General features: G+C 26.2%; 2 protein-coding genes across 4 annotated transcripts in view; one reads left to right on the top strand and one right to left on the bottom strand.

Annotated features, from left to right (window-relative positions):
- Positions 1-172: 172 nt before the first annotated feature.
- Positions 173-1,257, bottom strand: LOC134838299 (uncharacterized). Its single transcript, XM_063853798.1, has 2 exons — positions 941-1,257; positions 173-843 (listed from the first exon to the last, which is right to left on the bottom strand). Exons 1-2 carry the CDS (start codon positions 1,151-1,153, stop codon positions 298-300), a joined length of 759 nt encoding a protein of 252 aa, XP_063709868.1. The 5' UTR covers positions 1,154-1,257; the 3' UTR covers positions 173-297.
- Positions 1,258-14,211: 12,954 nt separating this feature from the next.
- The window catches only part of LOC134831368 (uncharacterized protein ZK1073.1), a 40,928-nt gene continuing 32,054 nt past the window's right edge, over positions 14,212-23,085 (top strand). For 2 of the 3 annotated variants that reach the window (XM_063845441.1, XM_063845280.1), the window contains exons 1-2: positions 14,212-14,323; positions 16,271-16,523. In XM_063845441.1, coding sequence (XP_063701511.1) covers positions 16,416-16,523 — 108 coding nt within the window. In that variant the 5' untranslated portion in view covers positions 14,212-14,323; positions 16,271-16,415. The remainder of the gene's footprint in view (positions 14,324-16,270; positions 16,524-23,085) is intronic. The other variant, XM_063845359.1, reaches the window with a different exon arrangement.

Here is a 23,085-nt window from a genome sequence, read left to right as displayed (position 1 = left end):
ACAAAAATTTTAGTTGAAAATTTAATTTTTTTGGTCTCTTTAAAAATTAATGTTAGCTTCATAAGATCAAAATTTCTTATTTTTTGCAAATTATTGTTAATTTTTAAAATTAAAAGCAATTTTAAATTTTTTTCCTTTACATTTAGCTTAAAAATTTAAAATTTTAATAAAAATTGTAAATTTGATTTCAAAGCCAAATTGAACCAAAGTTATAGAAAAAAAACTTTTGGATGGTTCTCAACCTTGAAAATTGAAAAATAAAAAAAAATTAATTTTTATTTTCAACTCTCAAAAAATTTATTCATCATCTCCATTAATTTCCTCATCCTTCTCCTCACTTTCCTGAAAAATTTCAATCTGAACGGGAAAATATTCCTCTCCAACGCGTTCCCCATCGCTCGTTTCGAACGTTGCACAAACAAAAGTGCTCACTGCCACGATTAAATTCATTTCTGCGATAAATTCAACGTAATCTCCCTTCTTCGTTGTGTTCGATTTCTCGAAATATTCATGAGTATCGGACAATCCGCTGCAACAAAATGCATTCCATCCATCGTGCACGTCATTCAGCGTCAATCCGTAATCCTTAACGACCTTTGTGATTTCATCAAAAACCCTTTTCTCACTAATTGGGCGCAAAACATCGTGTAATCCGGCACGATCAGCATCAATTCCATAGGATTTGTTCGTGTCAAAGGCAAACGTTGCCATTGGTCGAACGTGAGGGAAGGCACTCCAAAGTTGATCGAAGACTTTGAGATGAGTCGAGTTGTAAATTCGGGTTAAACCTTGCGAGAAATGCTCTTTTTTGTTGTCAGCATTCCAAAAATTAACAGTAGCGACCTGAAATATTAAAAATTTATTTCAATTAATTCAAACCAAGCATAAAAAGTTCAATGACCTTGAATGACCTTGAACATTTTTTAACGAAAAAACTTACTTGTGATCCTTCAATTAACCGAATTCGACACAATTGACCTTTTTCGAGAGTGAAAGCCTTCACGGATTGTGCTTCACATACAATTTCAGAAGTCATTTCGCCCATCACAGCTTTCCATCGTCGATCTCCGACATCTGTTTTGAATGCCAAACTCGGTTCAGATTGCTTGCCATAACTACGAGGCTGGGACAAGGAGATTTTTCGCCTCAACATTTGACCTTGAAGTAACTTTTGGCGACGAGAAAAAAAAAGTTTTTACTCCAACGACGATTCGAAGCCGAATAATCACAGAAAAAAAGTATTTTCGTGTGGAAGTAATAAAAAAAAAAATGAATAAAAACAAACAAGTTGATAATGAATAAAAATCTCCAAATATTTCTCGTTATCTCTTCCAGTGCCTTCATTGTGTGCATAGAGATAGAAAGAACTTTTTGCAAATTTGTCGATATCAAAAAAATGATTTCTCTCTTTGTGCAGCTCGAAATATTGTCACGTACGACGAAATGCCGGCAAAACTGGAATTAAGTCACATCGCAAGGAGAGAGACGCACAAACAAAAATAGTATGTGATGAAATGTAAATAATGCTTTGATGAATCTGGATGTTTGCCTTGGTCAATGCCAAATATTATTGTTGCTTGGCGGAGGATAAATAAATTGATAACTGATAAAATTTTATGTGATTGCTCACGATTTAATGGCACGAAAAAGGAGATATTTCGAACGAGAGATTGGAAAAGTCGAATTTTTGTTGGATTTTTGTCTTTAATTCTGAAGTTAAGGGTAAGTTTTGGATTAATTAATTTTTTTAGAGTAAAAAGATTAAAAAAAACTACAAAAAAAAAATTAAAAAAAATTAGAAAAAAATTAAAAATAAAAAAAAACATTTTAAATTAAAAAAAAAAAAAAAAAAAAATACAAAAAAATTATTTTAAAAAAAATAGTATTTACACAAAAAATCAAAAATATATATCTTGTAAAAATATAAAAAAATTATCAAATTTTAATTGAATTTTATTTTTAAATGATAAACAAAATTTTTATTTGTTTAAATTGCTAAAAAGTTCAAATAATTTTTGTTTCCAAATGGATAAAAATTTTCAGAGGGCTCTAAAAATTTTGAAAAAAAAAAAAAAATTTCAAAAACTGTGTCAAAGCAATTTTTGTCAAATCTTGCTCCAAATGGATAAAAATTTATCAAAAAATTTTCAAAAAAAACTGAAAAAAAATTTTTCCTTTGACATAGTTTTGTTTTAAAAACTAAATCAAGAGCAAAAAAAACTGTGTCAAAAACTGTGTCAAAGCAATTTTTGTCAAATCTTGCTCCAAATGGATAAAAATTTGTCAGAGGGCTCTAATTTATCATTTTTAATCATTTTGCAACTCAAAACTGCCAAAAAATTGAAACTGAAAAAAAATTTTTCCTTTGACATAGTTTTGTTTTAAAAACTAAATCAAGAGCAAAAAAAACTGTGTCAAAAACTGTGTCAAAGCAATTTTTGTCAAATCTTGCTCCAAATGGATAAAAATTTATCAGAGGGCTCTAATTTATCATTTTTAATCATTTTATAACTCAAAACTGCCAAAAAATTGAAACTGAAAAAATTTTTTTCCTTTGACATAGTTTTGTTTTAAAAACTAAATCAAGAGCAAAAAAAACTGTGTCAAAAACTGTGTCAAAGCAATTTTTGTCAAATCTTGCTCCAAATGGATAAAAATTTATCAGAGGGCTCTAATTTATCATTTTTAATCATTTTGCAACTCAAAACTGCCAAAAAATTGAAACTGAAAAAAAATTTTTCTTTGACATAGTTTTGTTTTAAAAACTAAATCAAGAGCAAAAAAACTGTGTCAAAAACTGTGTCAAAAACTGTATCAAAGCAATTTTTGTCAAATCTTGCTCCAAATGGATAAAAATTTGTCAGAGGGCTCTAATTTATCATTTTTAATCATTTTGCAACTCAAAACTGCCAAAAAATTGAAACTGAAAAAAAATTTTTCCTTTGACATAGTTTTGTTTTAAAAACTAAATCAAGAGCAAAAAAACTGTGTCAAAAACTGTGTCAAAGCAATTTTTGTCAAATCTTGCTCCAAATGGATAAAAATTTGTCAGAGGGCTCTAATTTATCATTTTTAATCATTTTATAACTCAAAACTGCCAAAAAATTGAAACTGAAAAATTTTTTTTCCTTTGACACAGTTTTGTTTTAAAAACTAAATCAAGAGCAAAAAAAAACTGTGTCAAAAACTGTGTCAAAGCAATTTTTGTCAAATCTTGCTCCAAATGGATAAAAATTTGTCAGAGGGCTCTAATTTATCATTTTTAATCATTTTATAACTCAAAACTGCCAAAAAATTGAAACTGAAAAAAAATTTTTTTCCTTTGACATAGTTTTGTTTTGAAAACTAAATCAAGAGCAAAAAACTGTGTCAAAAACTGTGTCAAAGCAATTTTTGTCAAATCTTGCTCCAAATGGATAAAAATTTGTCAGAGGGCTCTAATTTATCATTTTTAATCATTTTATAACTCAAAACTGCCAAAAAATTGAAACTGAAAAAAATTTTTTCTTTGACAAAGTTTTGTTTTAAAAACTAAATCAAGAGCAAAAAAACTGTGTCAAAAACTGTGTCAAAGCAATTTTTGTCAAATCTTGCTCCAAATGGATAAAAATTTGTCAGAGGGCTCTAATTTATCATTTTTAATCATTTTGCAACTCAAAACTGCCAAAAAATTGAAACTGAAAAAATTTTTTTCCTTTGACATAGTTTTGTTTTAAAAACTAAATCAAGAGCAAAAAAAACTGTGTCAAAAACTGTGTCAAAGCAATTTTTGTCAAATCTTGCTCCAAATGGATAAAAATTTGTCAGAGGGCTCTAATTTATCATTTTTAATCATTTTATAACTCAAAACTGCCAAAAAATTGAAACTGAAAAAAATTTTTTTCTTTGACACAGTTTTGTTTTAAAAACTAAAAAACTAAATCAAGAGCAAAAAAACTGTGTCAAAAACTGTGTCAAAGCAATTTTTGTCAAATCTTGCTCCAAATGGATAAAAATTTGTCAGAGGGCTCTAATTTATCATTTTTAATCATTGTATAACTCAAAACTGCCAAAAAATTGAAACCGAAAAAATTTTTTTCCTTTGACATAGTTTTGTTTTAAAAACTAAATCAAGAGCAAAAAAACTGTGTCAAAAACTGTGTCAAAGCAATTTTTGTCAAATCTTGCTCCAAATGGATAAAAATTTATCAGAGGGCTCTAATTTATCATTTTTAATCATTTTGCAACTCAAAACTGCCAAAAAATTGAAACTGAAAAAAATTTTTTTCTTTGACATAGTTTTGTCTTAAAAACTAAATCAAGAGCAAAAAAACTGTGTCAAAAACTGTGTCAAAGCAATTTTTGTCAAATCTTGCTCCAAATGGATAAAAATTTATCAGAGGGCTCTAATTTATCATTTTTAATCATTTTGCAACTCAAAACTGCCAAAAAATTGAAACTGAAAAAATTTTTTTCCTTTGACATAGTTTTGTTTTAAAAACTAAATCAAGAGCAAAAAAAACTGTGTCAAAAACTGTGTCAAAGCAATTTTTGTCAAATCTTGCTCCAAATGGATAAAAATTTGTCAGAGGGCTCTAATTTATCATTTTTAATCATTTTATAACTCAAAACTGCCAAAAAATTGAAACTGAAAAAATTTTTTTCCTTTGACATAGTTTTGTTTTAAAAACTAAATCAAGAGCAAAAAAAACTGTGTCAAAAACTGTGTCAAAGCAATTTTTGTCAAATCTTGCTCCAAATGGATAAAAATTTGTCAGAGGGCTCTAATTTATCATTTTTAATCATTTTATAACTCAAAACTGCCAAAAAATTGAAACTGAAAAAAAAAATTTTTTTTCCTTTGACATAGTTTTGTTTTGAAAACTAAATCAAGAGCAAAAAAAACTGTGTCAAAAACTGTGTCAAAGCAATTTTTGTCAAATCTTGCTCCAAATGGATAAAAATTTATCAGAGGGCTCTAATTTATCATTTTTAATCATTTTATAACTCAAAACTGCCAAAAAATTGAAACTGAAAAAAATTTTTTTCTTTGACATAGTTTTGTTTTAAAAACTAAATCAAGAGCAAAAAAAAACTGTGTCAAAAACTGTGTCAAAGCAATTTTTGTCAAATCTTGCTCCAAATGGATAAAAATTTGTCAGAGGGCTCTAATTTATCATTTTTAATCATTTTATAACTCAAAACTGCCAAAAAATTGAAACTGAAAAAAATTTTTTTCCTTTGACATAGTTTTGTTTTAAAAACTAAATCAAGAGCAAAAAAACTGTGTCAAAAACTGTGTCAAAGCAATTTTTGTCAAATCTTGCTCCAAATGGATAAAAATTTGTCAGAGGGCTCTAATTTATCATTTTTAATCATTTTATAACTCAAAACTGCCAAAAAATTGAAACTGAAAAAATTTTTTTCCTTTGACATAGTTTTGTTTTAAAAACTAAATCAAGAGCTAAAAAAATTTTTTTCCTTTGACACAGTTTTGTTTTAAAAACTAAATCAAAAAAACTGTGTCAAAAACTGTGTCAAAGCAATTTTTGTCAAATCTTGCTCCAAATGGATAAAAATTTATCAGAGGGCTCTAATTTATCATTTTTAATCATTTTAAAACTCAAAACTGCCAAAAAATTGAAACTGAAAAATTTTTTTTCCTTTGACATAGTTTTGTTTTAAAAACTAAATCAAGAGCAAAAAAAAACTGTGTCAAAAACTGTGTCAAAGCAATTTTTGTCAAATCTTGCTCCAAATGGATAAAAATTTGTCAGAGGGCTCTAATTTATCATTTTTAATCATTTTATAACTCAAAACTGCCAAAAAATTGAAACTTAAAAAAAATTTTTTCTTTTACATAGTTTTGTTTTAAAAACTAAATCAAGAGCAAAAAAACTGTGTCAAATTTTTGTTCCAAATGGATAAAAATTTTTCAGAGGGCTCTAATTTATCATTTTTAATCATTTTTTAACTCAAAACTGCCAAAAAATTGAAACTGAAAAAATTTTTTTCCTTTGACATAGTTTTGTTTTAAAAACTAAATCAAGAGCAAAAAAACTGTGTCAAAAACTGTGTCAAAGCAATTTTTGTCAAATCTTGCTCCAAATGGATAAAAATTTGTCAGAGGGCTCTAATTTATCATTTTTAATCATTTCATAACTCAAAACTGCCAAAAAATTGAAACTGAAAAAATTTTTTTCCTTTGACATAGTTTTGTTTTAAAAACTAAATCAAGAGCAAAAAAAACTGTGTCAAAAACTGTGTCAAAGCAATTTTTGTCAAATCTTGCTCCAAATGGATAAAAATTTATCAGAGGGCTCTAATTTATCATTTTTAATCATTTTATAACTCAAAGCTGCCAAAAAATTGAAACTGAAAAAAATTTTTTCCTTTGACAGTTTTGTTTTTTTAATCAGAGGGCTCTAATTTATCATTTTTAATCATTTTATAACTCAAAACTGCCAAAAAATTGAAACTGAAAAAAACATTTTTCCTTTGACATAGTTTTGTTTTAAAAACTAAATCAAGAGCAAAAAAAACTGTGTCAAAAACTGTGTCAAAGCAATTTTTGTCAAATCTTGCTCCAAATGGATAAAAATTTATCAGAGGGCTCTAATTTATCATTTTTAATCATTTTATAACTCAAAACTGCCAAAAAATTGAAACTGAAAAAATTTTTTTCCTTTGACATAGTTTTGTTTTAAAAACTAAATCAAGAGCAAAAAAAACTGTGTCAAAAACTGTGTCAAAGCAATTTTTGTCAAATCTTGCTCCAAATGGATAAAAATTTATCAGAGGGCTCTAATTTATCATTTTTAATCATTTCATAACTCAAAACTGCCAAAAAATTGAAACTGAAAAAATTTTTTTCCTTTGACATAGTTTTGTTTTAAAAACTAAATCAAGAGCAAAAAAAACTGTGTCAAAAACTGTGTCAAAGCAATTTTTGTCAAATCTTGCTCCAAATGGATTAAAATTTATCAGAGGGCTCTAATTTATCATTTTTAATCATTTTATAACTTAAAACTGCCAAAAAATTGAAACTGAAAAAATTTTTTTCTTTGACATAGTTTTGTTTTAAAAACTAAATCAAAGCAAAAAATTGAAAAAAAAAACTGTGTCAAAAACTGTGTCAAAGCAATTTTTGTCAAATCTTGCTCCAAATGGATAAAAATTTGTCAGAGGGCTCTAATTTATCATTTTTAATCATTTTATAACTTAAAATTCCTAAAAAAAAGAATTTGCAAAAAAAAAATTCCTTTGACATAGTTTTGTTTTGAAAACTTATTAAATAAAAAAAAAAACAAATTCATTAAAAAAATTGAAAAAGTAAGAAAATCAGCAAAAAAAATTAAAAAAATATTTTCTTGTTACAAAGTTGCTCTCAATTTCACGATAAACACATAGAACTCCATTATTATTCACATTTCACACCTCCGCTTAACCAAACACTATTTTAAATTCTTCTCGACCTGTTACAATTTGTGAATCATAATTTTTTACGTTGTATCCGACGTTCAACTTCTCAGACGATCTAAAAATAGTTCCTTTTAACGCACAAAAATTTCATCAATTTAGCACTTCAGATTAGCATCGAAACTCTAATTAATTGCCAAAAATAACTTCCTTTCCCTCAAGAACCTTCGCATTGACGCAAATATCGAAATTTTTTTTTGTTGTCTATCATTTTTCGCGTGACAAGGTGTGAATGGAACAAATTATGAATAAAAAGTTGAAGGAACTTCTCGAAGAATTTTTTTTGCTGCGAAGAAACTTTTTGAATCCTCAAAGGAGTTTGGCTAATCTCGGATAACGGAAATTTTTTTTATTGGATTTTGATTCCGGATGATGCGACGATTGGTAAGAAAAAAGTTTTTTTTTGCACGTGATAAACTTATTTTTTTTTCATTTTTGTCACTTTTAATCTTGTTTTGCGTCATAAACTCATCAAATGACATCGTTGGCGATTCCACGGAACTGTTAAGGCGCAAATTAGTGCCGGGCGATATTTTACGATGCTTTGTTTGGGCAAAAGTTTGACGATGAATGTCTTATCGCCGTCATTCAGAGCGCCATACGCAAATTTTATGATGAGGATTAGGCCAATGGTGTTATCCTTAAATCGATTTTTTATGATTTTTGTCATTTTAGGTACACAAAATTTGCTTTAAATTAAGGAAAATGATGAAATATGGTCAAAAAAGGAAGAAAACTTACCCGAAAAGGCTTTTAAAATCCTAAAATCGATGAAAATGGCTTAAAATGCGTCCCTTGAGCTTAAAAATTCATTCAAAAGATCATTTTTTAAAGCAACTGAGACAAAAACAACTCTTTCCATTTTCCTTCTTTACAGATCTCAAGTTAATAAACGTCTCTCAACTGCCATGAAACCCATTGAAACTTTGTCTACGGGCGGTTTTCTCGAGGATCCTACGCAAAATTTACCTTTTTCATCGAAAAATATGGCGAAGACTTTCAACGAAAGTACTTGGATGGATTATTAACACACGAAAAAGCAAAAATGTTTAATATTTGTCTCTTTATAGGAGCAAAAAAAGTATTTGGATGCAACAGATAAATGCAAAAAAAGATGAAAACAGGGAAAAATTGCATTGAAAAAGTAAAATTCGCGACAAATTTTGGAAAGAGAAACAGGAAAAAGGTAAATTTTGTAAAAGGCAATGACAACTGACGGCAACGAAAAATTAATTCGAACGAAAAAAGTTTATCTTCTTGTCATGATGAGATAAATCTTCGTCTAAATCATCTTGCGAATGATGAGTTTTTGTAAGAATTTCCAAAATTTTCTTAATTTTTTTTTCGAACGCGTTTTTTTTAAATTCTGTTTTAAACATTTTAAATAATTTTCTTAATTAAATATTTTAATTTAATTTCAACTTTTATTTTATTTTTATTAATTTTTATTTTTTTTTAATATTTTTTATTTAAATAAATTTTTTTTTTAATTTTTTAAATTTATAAAAAAAATAATTTTTACAAATTTAAAAAAAAATAATTAAAAATTTTTTTTTAAAAAATTAATTTTTAAAAATTTTTTTTAAATTTTCAAAAATTAAGTTTTTCTTGAAATTATTTTTTTTTTAATTTTAAAATTTATTTTATTTTAATTTAATTTTAAAAATTTTTTTAAATTTTTAAAATTTTCAAAAATTTTTTAAAATAATTTTTTTAATTTCAAAATAATTTTGTGCAATTTTTTTTAAATAATTAATTTTTTTTTTATTTTAATTTACTGTGAATCAAAAAATTTCTGAAAAAATTTTTTTTCAAAGAATTTTTTGTAATTTTAGTTAACTGTGAATTAAAAAAATTTTTTTAGCCAATTTTTTTTAAAAATTCTTTCAAAAATTTTCCCGAATGATTCAATATTTTTAGAAATTTTGATCTTCTTTGAACAAAATTTTTAAATTAAAATTATTTTTTTAAATTCTTTAGAACGAAATTTTATTAAAAAATTTCACAAAATAACTCAAAAAATTAAAAAAATTAAAAATTCTTACAAAAACTCATCCATCCACAAGAAAAATAAAAACAAATGGATACGCCTCGTTATTTATTTCCATTAACGAGCGGCATTTCTAGTCCATTTCGCGTGCCTTTGTTTCTCTGTGCGTTCGCGCTGCGTTATAAATTAGTATCATTATTAGTTAAAGTTTATGTTAAAGCAAAGTACACGAGACGAGAGAGAGGAAAAAAAATCTTCGTGCAACGAGACATTTGGACCATAAATTATGCGAGGAAAGACGGCAACAGACAGAACTGGAGCGTAAAATTCAATTAATTAAGGAAATAAAAGGCAAATAGAGACATGCGAAGCAATTACTCGTCATGCCATGAAATGTCCTTGTCTCAGGTATCGACTCTCTTAACTCGACTAAAAATCGCATTTTTAATCTTTTTTCCTCTTTTTTAGCACAAAATGACACAGAAGATTGAATTACAAAAGCTGAAAAATCAAAAAATTCGCGGAACAAGAGGAAAAATGAAGAAAAACGAGACGATTGTGACATCGATAGCACCTGATTGCAAAAGATGCTCATGCAGAAGCGCGGTAAAAGTTTCTTTGCGGTAAATTGAGTGTCACTAATGCAAGTCGTCTGGGATTTAAAGTGAAATCTTCTGCTTTTTTTTAAGTAAAGAAATGAGTTTCGTTTGTCTTTTGCGGATTTGCAGCGAAATGTGAGAAAATTGCAACTAAGGGATTTAAGAAAATGGTTTTAACGTAATATTTGGATTTTCTGTTTTAATTAACAAGACAAGAATATTTTTTTGTTACAAAATTTAAATTAAAAAAAATTTTTTTTACAAATAATTAAATTTAACAAAATTTTTTGTTTACAAAAATTTAAATTAAAAAAAAATTACAGAAATTGAATTAAAAAAAAACTTACAGAAATTAAATTAAAAAAAAAAAAAATTTACAAAAATTAATTTTTTTTTTAAATTTAATTCAAAATTTTTTTTTTTAAAAAAAAAAAAAAAATTTTTTTTTTAAAAATTTTTTTTACAAAATTTATAATTTTTTTAACAATGTTTAATTTTTAAAATAATTTTTTATTGAACGAGAATTAACAAATTTTTCTCATTTTCTATCAAAATTACTTAAAAAATATTTTTCGTTAAAAAAATTTCTTCATTTCTGCTGTTCGACTCTTAAAAACCAACATTTTTGTATAAAAAATGGTCAGAATCTCAACCACAAATTAAGTTATGAAAACATTCTGACCTACTCAAGAAATATTTTCACCAAAATCCGCATATTTTGACTTGAAGTAGATTACAATGGACCAAAACCACAATCGCTCGTACTTGATAAACTCCCAAATTTGTGAGTATTTACATATTTTTGCTGTGAAAAAACATTTTAATCCTCAATAAGAGGAAAAAGGGACAAAAAATCAATTTTTGTGTAAATCCCTAATGTCAAATTTGTAAAAAAATGTTAAAATTTATCATAATTAATTTTCTTGTTATGCAAATTTTTGTTTTTTTTTCCGAAAAAAAACGAACTCAGAAAAAAACACACCAGTTGATTCAATGTCGCTTCATTTCCCTTTAAATATCAATTACCGCAACGCAAACAAAACTTTTCCAACATTTTATTTTATTTTTTTTCCGTTCAATATGTTCGTCAACATACCGCAAGTTAATTATTCTAATCACACAATCATCATTCATATCGCATCACATGTCGTCGTCGTCCCATGATAGATACCAATAATAATTTTTCCTTTCAAAATGTCTTCGTTCATGCAACGACAAAACATAAATTATGTGATATTTACCTACAAAAAATAAATTTTCTCTCTCTCTCGTTGAGGCACTTTCGATGCGGAGTGATACCAAACAGCACCGCAGGGAACGTGAAACATTTTTCGGATGTCGCCTTTTTATCCATTGAGCTTCTATCCGGACAGGAATATAAATTGTTTCGATTATTTTGTGTTTTTTTTTTGTCTCTCTGTGAAAAAAACAAGAAAAATCCGTTTGGTCATGAAAAAAAAAAAATAAAGTAAAAAAAAAAAATTAAAAAAATAATAAAATGAAGTTTTCAACTTTTTAAATAAATTTATATTGAAAAAAAAATTTAAAAAAAAATATAAAAAACTTTTTTAAATTAAAAAAAAAATAAAAAAATATATTTCATGAAGTTTTTATGAGTGAAATTTTTTTCAAATTTTTTTTTTCGCGCTAAACATTTCTTGAGTCATAAGAATCACTTTTCTCCATGAAACATATGCTCGGAAACGCATAGTTTTTGCCACAACTGCTTACGTTCAACTTTTGTAGGGCAAAATCAATATAAATGTTATAAAAACACTTTCCATTAACTTTTTGCCGCACAAAGAGCTTTAAAAGTTCAAAAGTTCACGAGTAAAGTAGAAGATGTGTGGGCGGATTCGTGTCATACATGCATCAAAGTGTGCTCGTAAGAGACTCAAGTAATCGAAACATGCATTAAGCTCACTGAAAAAGGATTAAAGAAACGTCTGTGATTGTTGTTCGTTATGCAAGAAAAGCGGAGTTACCTCACTTCCGTTGCATGTTTCGCTTTTCACGAGCATAAAATGCAATATTTCTGACAAATTGCTCAAGACGTTCGCGCGACGTTCGTGATGAGTTTGTGTATATTTTTATTTTTTTTTTACGATACATTTTTATGACACAGCAGCACGACGGCGGTTTGTTGCTGAGTGAAGGAATGAAAAACGTGACGAGAGACGGAAAATCGATTTTTGATGAGTTGAGATAAAACAACAGGTAAGAAGAGAAAAGAAGAAGAAGATGATATTTGCCCTTTGGCATTAAAAAAAAACATTGAAAGTTGATGAAAAATGCGATATTTTAGTTTTAGATTTAAGAATTTCGACTTCAGGGTTGCCAAATTATAAAAAAATTATAAAAATATTCTAAATTTGTAAAAATTTTTATGAGAATAGATTCGAAATTTTTTTCAAAAAATCTTCAGTGTTGCCAAAGTCAATTTTTATGCAACAAAATTGATGACAGAGTTGCCAAATTACGAAATTTTCAGTTTTGAAACTTTAGTTAAGGTATTTCAAAATAGAAAAACATATAAAAGTAGAAAAATATTCAAAATTTACTTTAAGATTTTTGTTACAGTGTTGCTAAAACGAATTTTTGTTACTCTTAAAATCTTTCAGGGTTGCCAAATTTAACTTAAATTTGAAAAAAGAGTTAAAAATCTAAAATATTTGCAATATTATTTTCTATTAAATCGATTTAAAGTAATTGAGAGTCAAACAAATGAGAATTTGGTTGAAAATATTTTAAACAGGGTTGCTAAATATTTTTTAAAACCATTTGAAAGAATCAAAAAGTTTAAAAAACCGTTTTAAATGTAAATAAAACTTCTAATCAATAATTTTTAGTTAACATTTTGTATGTAGCAGTTATTCTTTGGCAACACTGTAAGAAAAAAATTTCAAAAATTCAAAAAATTTAATTTTGGCAATACTGAAAGTTTATTGAAATTTTGTTCTAACAGTGATTCTACAAATCTTGCAATATGTGAACAAAATGTAATAAAACAAGAATTGTAGAGAGACTTTAAAAACAAATTTTCAACAAACTTTCAGTATTGCCAAAATTAAATTTTTGATTCAAAAAAAAAAAGAGATTCGATCCGGGTTGCCAATTTTAATTTTTAAGTCAAATAATCTCAGTTAATCTTCACAAGTAGTAAATTTTAATAAAGATTATTTCAATTTTAGTTTATCTAAGGATCATTTTTTACTAAAAAGTAAAAATTTCTTAAAAATTTGTTCTTACAGTGTTGCCAAAATTTAATTTTAACATACAAAAGTTTAACCAAAAATCATCAAATCGAAGCTTTTTTATTGATTTGAAGTTAAATTAACATAAATACCATTCAACAAAAGTTCAAAAACGATTAAAAAGTTTAATTGAAATTCATCCGTGTTGCCAAAAATATGTTTTTCCGTTAAATCAAACAACTTCAATATTTTTTATGTTAACAAATCCTTTGCTTTTACGAACTCCATCCATATAATCTGATCTGAGTGTAATTTCCTCAAAATTTTTAATCGTTTTAAAACATTCACTCAATTTGCGAAACAAAAAAGTTCCCTCTTGAAACACGCAAAAACATTAAATCCTTGTGTTGTTGTTTTCCCTCATTTTTTTTCCTCTTCTACTTTAATACTTTGTACATTGAGCTCGTATCATCGCACAAAACACCAAACTAACACGATGATCATGTTGCACACAAAGTTTGTCTATCGTGGAATACCTTACAAGTGTCAGTTTAAAAAAAAAATAAACAAGCACTCTATTTCCTGCCTGTCTGTTGTTTCTGTCTGCAAACACCGCGCGCACTTATGGAACAATTAAAAAAATTGAAATAATAGAATAATGAAGTAACGAAACACACCCAAGTTAATTTCGTGCATCTCACGGGAAAAATTTCACGTCGCGCGCGCTGAAAATCCCGCGGTTCATTTGTCATCGAAATTAACTTGTTCATTATTTTTTTTTTTCATTCATTTAGATATTATATCACACAATCACTTGAGCGAGTGAGTGAATGTGTTATTATTAAACACACATTAATACACACGCGTCGTCGTTCGTTACTCGTTGGCGTCGATTCGTTCGACGAGAAAAGTTCTGTTCCGTTCAGTTCAGTTATTGAAATCTTGGACTTCAGTTCGACAAGTTTTTTTTTTCGTTCGTCTGATAACCCGCGTCTTTTTGTTACTTTTTCGGTTTTTCGTCGAAAGTGAAGAAGAGACAAAATCTGTGAAAAAAATAAAATAAAAGAGAAAATCAATCAAAGGTGAAAAATTGTAAAAAAATAAGAAAAGACAAGAAAATTGAATAATTTAATATTTCTTGATCCATATTTGATTTATGAAAATTTAATAGCAAAATTCGGTGACACTTCCCTTTTGTTGTCTCCTTTGTTGGAAAATTATTAAAATTTGATTTAACGTACAACGAACCTTTCCCGTATTAACATAATTTGATTATGAAACGTAAAAATAAAATGTCATTAATATTGAATAATTAATAATCGTCAATTTTTCATGGAACAATGAAATATTTTCTTAAGGAAATTGATTTTAAAGAAAAATTTAAAGTGAAAAATTTAAAAAAAAAAATCGAAAAAAATTAATTACGAAAAAAATTTTAATAAATTTACATTTTTGTTGAAATTTAAAAAAAAAAAATTAAATAAAAATTAAATAAAATTTTAAATAAAAATTAAATAAAATTTTAAATAAAAATTAAATAAAATTTTAAATAAAAATTAAATAAAATTTGAAATAAAAATTAAATAAAATTTGAAATAAAAATTAAATAAAATTTGAAATAAAAATTAATTAAAATTTTAAATAAAAATTTAATAAAAATTAATAAATTTTTAAATAAAACAAATTTATTTTATTTTTTAAAAAAATTATTTTTGAGCATTTTCAATAATTTTAGTTTTGATTAAAAATTGTAAAAAAAATAAATTTATTATTTTATTTAAATTAAATTAAATTTTAAACATTTTTTTTTTAAATTTCGTAAATTTAATTTTTTTTCAAAAATATTTAATTTTTACAAAAATTAAAAAAATTATTAAATTAAGATTTCTTTAAAAAAAAAAATTGTGACACCTGTTAAAAAAATCCAATGAACTCATGCTCGTAAAATTCCCAAAATTCATCATAAAACAAGAATTTTTTCTACAAAAAAAATATAAAAATAAAGCAAGAAAAAAATTTAATTACCTGCTTCGAGTGACCAAGAACGAAGAAAACTTTTCATTTCCGTCATTAATATAAAATTTTAATGATTTTTATGGAAATTCAAAACTCTGTCTCTTCTTTCTTTTCTCCTTATCGTGATTTTCTTTTCGGTCCCTCCTCGTTACATTTACATCGTCATACTTTAAAAAAAAAGTTTGTTCGGTCGACAAATGAATTAGTTGGCGGTGTGTGTCACCCAAAAGAAGCCGAATAAAAACAAGTTGTCGCATCTGCCGACTTTGTTCACTTTGTTTGTCGTCGTCGCAGAGGAAAACATAAATAAAAACATTTTTTTCGATTTTCTGAAATATATAAAGACGAAAAAAAATTAAAAAATTTCTGTTTACAAAAAAAAAAATATATAAAAATTATACGAATTTATTTATTTATTTTCATGCAAGTTAAAAATAGAAGAAAATTTCTTACAACTTTTTTCTCGCACTTCATTCTTGCGTTTTTTTTTATTAATTTTATTTCTTCTTGTTTTCTTGTTAACGAGAGATCGTAAAAAAATTACTCAAACAAATGCAGGAACAATTGCGATAAACACATATGCTTGCACATTTGTTCCGAATCATTAATTTTTTTGAATTTTATTTTTTTTTGTTCTTTTGTGAGCATCGTCAATCATCGGTTAATTGAATAGTCTTGACGATTGATTTGAAAATTTGAAAATTATTTTTTTCTGTGGAGAAGTCTGGTTATTTTTCAAAAAATTTAAGAAAAAACTTGAAAATGAGGTAAAAATCCAATCTTCGATTAACACAAAAAAAAATTGTAACAAAGGAGACATTCCGCTCTAAAAGCGATAGTGCAATACAAAGACTTAACAAGAGAAAAAAAAATTATCAAAAGAAATAGAATCTGTGATGCTACAAAATGAAGCAGACTCGTTGATGTAGAAAAATGTTTATTTACTTTGAAATGGCATTCTTGCGTCGTTCGTCGTTTATTCGTTCTCTTATAGATTTTTTTTTTATTTTTAGCTACAAAAAAAATTTAATACTAGATAAAGACTCGATTTGTGTAAAGTGAAGTTGAAAGCGAAGAAAAGTGCAGTAAAAAATTTAATTGAAACGAACTTGTTAGTGATTTATAAAAAGAAAAAAGAAGAAAAATAAAGAAATAAAAATGGATCCAATTCTCGAGACACAACAGCAACAAATGCAGCAAGAGCAACGATCAGCTGACGATCGTCGACGCAGTTTTGCGCGCAGACAAGAGAGTTTAATGGAAAGGGTAAGTTCATGTTTTTTTGTTATTTTTAGATTCAGTGATGTTAATTCAGTAAATTAATTTTTTTTGAAAAAAAAAAAACTAAAAATTTTTTTAAAATAAAAAAATCAAATAAAAAATGAATTTTAATTAAAATTTTTAAATAAAAATTTTTACAAAAAAAAAAAAATTTAATTATGACAGCTATTTTTTTTTATTTTTGAATTATTTTATTTTTAATAAATAATTAATATAATGAAGAAATTAGATATATAAATTTTACAAAATATTAAAAATGTAAATTTTAATTTTTTAACAATTTCAAGTTATTTTAGTTAAAAATATTTTTTTTTTAATTTTTAATTTAAATTAAATTTTTTTATTTATTTTTAATATTTTATAATTTTTTTAAAGTAATTTTTATGAAAAATTTGCATAAATTTTGAATATTTTTTAATTATTTTTAAAATTAAAATTTAAGAAATCTTAGAAAAAATCTGAATTATAACTAAAAATTTTCAATAAAAATTTTTACAAAAAAAAAAATTTTTTTTTCATAGAGCAAAAATAAAATAATAAAATATTTGCATAAATTTTAAATATTTTTTAATTATTTTAAAGATTAAAATTATACTTGGAATTTTTTTTTTATTTAATTTTTATTTAATTATTTTTTTAAATAAATTCTTTAATTAAATATTAATTTTTATTTTAAATATTTTAATTATTTTTTTTAAATATGAGAATTTATGAATTAATTTTTTCAATTGAAAATTTTGACATCTATCATTTAATTTTAAGAAACTTTTAGAATTATTTGTTTTTAATAAAAAATTTAGATTAAAAAAAAATATTTTAGTTGAAAATATTTTTTTTATTTTTATTTTAATTTTTTTTTTTAATTTTATTTATTTTTAAATATTTTAAAATTCTTGAAAATTAAATTTAAAAAAAAAAAAACAAAATAAAAAAAATTCCCCAAAGGAACTTAAAATAAAAGCATTAAAGTTAAAAGATTAAAATAAAAATTAAAGTCCATTTAGTTCTTCTAAAAAATTCATGCCATAAAAATTCACGACGATTCCCAAGAAACAAGGGGATTTTATGTCTCTCCAACTATCGCTATTATTTATTATTTTTGTTGTTACAGCGAGACAAAATGCTACAGAGTGGGTCGATTCTTTTTTCTTTCTCTCTCTCTTTGTGTCTATATGTTTCGAAGTTCATGTCAAACTGTTACATGTAAATTATATCTTTCTATATTTATAAGGCCGGGGAACATTTGTGAACAATTTATAATGGTTGTAAGTGCAATGTGCTGCTGCTGCATGAATTTTATATTCTCGTCGAAATTGTCAATAAACATTTTTTGTTGTCGTTTAGCTTGATTTTCGCTTGAAAATCCCAAGACTGCTTTCGCTAAGGACTTGCAATAAATTAATTCGTCAATCGAGGCAAAACACGCAAAAAACCGTTTTAGCGAAAGAATGAGACGAAGATGAAGTGTGAGAAGACAGACATGTTTTGTTTTCATGTTTAACGCGAATAAACATGAATTGCGTCGTTTTTTCGGGCAAGCGAAAGAATTTCTTGACCATTTCACTCTTTTTCTTCGGCTCTTTGTGTCAAAACAAATTAGATGTTGACAAAAACTAACTCAAACCAATTTAAACTCGCTCGAATGCGTTTCGGAGGCAGAGTCATCAATTAAAACGAGCACCATTTATTTTAATTGAGTTTAATTGTTATTGTCAGTGTTTGGTTTATTTTTATCGTCGAAAGTTATTTTTTTTTGTGTGCGTGTGAGTGAATGGGAAAAGAGAGTCGTTATAACGCGAAAGAAGAAATTTTAGTGTGGAAGATGTTTTAATCATTTATTCTTCGCGTTATGCTGATTTGACGACAAAGTGAAGAACTTTAAATGAGCAAAAGTTTTAATTCGAGTTTGTTTAATGATTTTAACTTGGAAATTTCTGAGAAAAAGGCACTTTTGATAAGGAAAATTATTTTCGCGTCAAAATTAACTAATTTTGAGTAATTTTAAATTATTTATTTAATTTAATTTAAATTAATTAATATAAAATTATTTCTTTGTTTAAATTATAGAAAATTTATATTTTCAAAAATTTAAAAAAAAAAATTTATTTAAAAAATTTAATTTTTTTTAATTAATTCATTTAATTATTTAAAAAAAATTTAATTAATTATTTTTATTTTAAATATTTTTTTATTTTTTAAATTTGTTTTATTTAATTATTTTTTTTTAATAAAATTTTAAAATAATTATTTTAACTCTTTAAATTATTTTTAATTCAAATTTAAAAATTTTTTAATTTATTTTTTTTATTTTTTTTTTTTTTTAAATAAAAGAAAATTATTTTTTTTTAATTAATTAATTTTACTATTTTTGTAAAGAAAATAAAAAAATAATTATTTTAACTCTTTAAATAATTTATTTTAAATTTAATATTTTTTTTTAATTTCTTAAAAAATTTTAAACACAATTAAATAATTTTAAAATTTTTTATTTACCTGATTAATTTAATTCTATATTTTATTTAAATTTATTCGACGAAAAAAACATGTTTAAATTCAAAATTTTCCATTAATAAAATTTTCACTTAAATCCCCAAGCTCATTTGTAATTTTCTTTATCGTTCTCAATCTGTTTTTTTACGAAGAAACGCAAAAAGTGAAGAAACAACAACGATTTGTTGCGAATTTTGATACAAAAACAAAAACAGAATCTTGTGCGAATCGACATTGGCACGCGATTTAAAAATAGCTCTTCTTCTATTTACTTTTTATATATTTAATCTCATGTGATCATCAATTAAACATTTTTTTTTGGCTTTTCGTGATAATCTGCCTCACACGGAGTTTGTTCACATTTTTATTCGGATAAACAGTCGCAGCAAAATAAACAAACTTACATAATTCGCATTCAACCAATTACTGAAAATGTTACCAAGTGTGTATGAGGAATGTTTATTGTTCCAGTTAGAACAAATAAATTGTTCTGTTAAACAGTTTTTTTTTGTTTTCTGCTGTCGATCACGTTTTTTTTGTCGACGAATGTTTATTTTTTGCTGCGTGCGAGATAGCGAGTCATTAGAACGTTTATTTTTGTAGTTAAAGCAATTAAAGTTTATTTTTATCGAGAAGCTACAAGATACGAGATATCGGGTGCAATTAACTGACTGAATAGATGCAATTAATTACTTGTTGCATTTGATGGCGCAGCGTACGAGAACGAGTGAAGTGTCCTGAAGGCGAAATATGATGAAAATGATGATAACGAAAAAAAGATTTTTGTACAAGATAAAAGCTCTTTGGTTTAAAAAGAGATAAATTTTACTTCTGAGTTTGAATTAAAGTCTTAAAACCTTCAATTGAGATTGAATAAGTTCAAATTGAGACTCTTGAGGTTTCATGGGTTCAAACTTTGATATCAGGAGTCGAATTGAGTCTCCAAAAGTTTCTATAATGACTTTATGAGGTTAAATTGAGATACTCAAGACCCTCAGAGTCCCTTAAACATTTCAAATAAGACCCTAAAGTTGAAATCTACTTAAAGGTCAATTAAAGGTCAAATTTAAATCTCAACAATTCAAATTGAGCTTTCATGAGTTGAAATTGAAACCCCAGAAGCTTTAATAATGACTTTATGAGTTCAATATGAGACACTCAAAACACTCAAAAGCCCTAAAAATTCAATTTTGATCTCAAATGTTGAAAATCAATTGAAGGTTAATTGAAGGTCAAATTTAAACTTAAATAGTTTAAAATGAAAACTTCATGAATTAAAGGAAGAATTTCAAAGCTTCAAAATTAGACTCTAAAAGTTGAAATACATTTAAAGGTCAATTGAAGGTCAAATTGAAACCTCAAGATTTCAAATTGACTTTTCAAGAGTTGAAATTAAAAAGGTTGAGGAAAACTGATGAAAATTCCTCAATATAATAAATTGACAAGATCGATAACTTTCTCACGTTTATTTCATCGCACGACTTAACTTCCCAATGTTTCTCCCAAAACTTTGTAAAACTTGCACATTTCATTTAAACTTTTACAAAAAACTCGCGCTGCACGAGAAAAGTAATTTTCGCGAGTTTTGCAGCATGATTGCACCAATAAAATTAATGTATTGTGTCACAATATAATTAATTACATTTAAATTAATTTGTTTACGTTTGTACCTCATTTTACATCCAATTTAAATTAAAATGTTACTGCGAGACAGTCAGAACGAATATGAATTCAAGACATTTTGATTTATCGTTTTTCTTGCTTTAATTTGTTTTTCTTCTTCTGCATGTTTCTGAAATGTTTACAAGATTTCCTCGTAATTAAATTTGGAAATAATGAAAATGGACGAACTTGACCTGAATCCACGCCTTCGTGGAAAAAGCAAACAACCACCTGCTGCTCCAAGCCTCGTACAAAAAAGCAACGGGACTTGAGTTAATACCGTAATTGTTGTCATAATATTACAAATTTTCCCATAAAATATCATAAAAGTATTGCGCATTATTCTCGAAGCTCGAAAAATCCTTGTTTTCATTAACTTTTCTTTATTTTTAGCTGACTAAGTTAATCCAAAGGACAACTTGTGGGAGTTTAAAAACCTCCAAGGTACAATGATTGGCAATCTCATGAATAACGATGTTTTTGTCTGTGCTCTCCTTCGGCACGATACTCGCAGTCGTGATATGGATTAGCAAACATCATCATCAGTCATTGTCTCTTGTGGATTTTTTACAGCACCGACGAGAACAACGAGAATGAGCGACAACTGGAAAAACAACAAACGATCGATCGAAAAATTCCTTTTGTTTTATTAATGTGACATGATGATGTGTTTTTAAAGTTGATTCTCTCTCAAAATGAATTGAACGGAAATTTAAGTTTTTTTTGTTCTGAAGCATCGTACAGAAAACAAAAATCACAATTCAATTCTATATAAAGTAATTATTTTTATTTAATGATTCAATCGTGTAATTGTGACTATGGAACATGAACAATTGCGTTTTCGTTCACGAACGAATGCTATAACTTCATTATCGCCGAAAAATCAAACTTTCAGTATTGTGAAGGAAACATGTCTCGCAGAATGATTTGAGAGATGAGACACAGTGCGAGATATCAAAACAAAATTTTTAAAAAAACAAACTACCAAAAAAGAAAGGAAGGAAGATATCAAAAATTAAAATTTCTTAAAAAAATCGGAAGCAAATATGAAGCAGAACTAAATATTCAGAGAAGCAAAATTGGAGTTCTTTTACAATTTACCTACAACAAAAGTGTTTTCTCAACTGATCTTATAACGACACGAAAAAAATCAGTCAACTTATAATATTATAAAAAAAGGATGGGAAGCATTGCATTAATATTTTCTTGAAAAAGTATCACAAATTTCATTTTCGAGCCTTTAAGGAACATTTCAAACAATAAAAGGAAGAGTAGTCATAAAAGTTGTTACGGTACATCGAAAAAATTTAGGAATATGGTCAAGACGGCAAAATTTATGAAGACAAAAACAAAAGATTATTTTTTGAAAATAGTAATAAACTGTCAAAGCTCCAAAAATTGTGTATTATTGGCTAAATCTAAAGCAGAAGTAATATATTGCTTTTATGGATTTTGGAAATCTTCTTTATTCTACCTTATCAGAATTACTTTTAATCAAGATCTGCTGAGAAGAGCCAACATGATGATCATAAATATGGAAATACGCAGGAGAAAATTCGGTTGGATCGGGCAAACCCTTCGCAAGAATCCCGAGGAAGTATGCAACAGGGCTTTTGTGTACAACTCACAAGCAAAAAGCTGCAGAAGAGGTCGCCCAAGAAACATATGTCGACGCTTCACACTCTCAGAAGTCAATATCATCAGAAGGGGTGAAACAGGAATTAATTGATGCTGCCGCTGCAAATGAAGAGAAAGCGAATCGCAAAACTGCAAAACACCGTCCAGGAAGAGGACGTTCTCGCTGAAAATCGTGATCTCGTGATTTATATACTAATTTATGTTGACAACTAACTAACCTCTGGGATCTAAAAGACCTTGCGAATCGACGAATCAGATGACGACAATTTGTGGATCGCCTTTGCTCAACATGAGTACAGTCTCGAATCTAAAGTAATCAGAATTACTTTAAAATTTTATCTTTGCCGAAATTCTTATAAAAATACTTCTCGCAATTTTTTCTTCTTTTTCGAAACATCAATTCTTCACAGTAAATGATGTAATTCAATGCACGTAAAAAGTAATCATTTTATCATCAATAATGAATTATATCCATAAAAAATTAGTTTGTCATGTGTTTGGTTGATTAGCGGTTTAGTTTTGTTTTATTTTTATCAAATCAACCTAACCTTATATTTTATCAACATGTGACACTCTACTCTCACAAATAAAAAAGAGAAACGTCTTACCTGATAAATAAATTCCAATTCAATAAAACTCGTCAATTGATTGATTGGCTTGACGAACATAAATTTTCGCGACATTGTAATAAATTTTAAAATTTGTTACCATCATGTTTTCATAATTGCATAAAAAGTGCATAAAAAGCCTCATTATC

This window comes from Culicoides brevitarsis, chromosome 1, assembly GCF_036172545.1.
Source record: "Culicoides brevitarsis isolate CSIRO-B50_1 chromosome 1, AGI_CSIRO_Cbre_v1, whole genome shotgun sequence".
In the NCBI taxonomy this organism is placed as follows: Eukaryota; Metazoa; Arthropoda; class Insecta; order Diptera; family Ceratopogonidae; genus Culicoides; species Culicoides brevitarsis.
This window is presented reverse-complemented; position numbering and strand designations above follow the sequence as displayed.

Bases quoted from the DNA above. Each gene is read 5' to 3' on its own strand.
- LOC134838299 (XM_063853798.1), bottom strand. From the start codon at position 1,153: ATGTTGAGGCGAAAAATCTCCTTGTCCCAGCCTCGTAGTTATGGCAAG. The intron at 844-940 runs GTAAGTTTTTTC...TTAATATTTCAG, and splicing joins GGTTAATTGAAGGATCACAA to GTCGCTACTGTTAATTTTTG.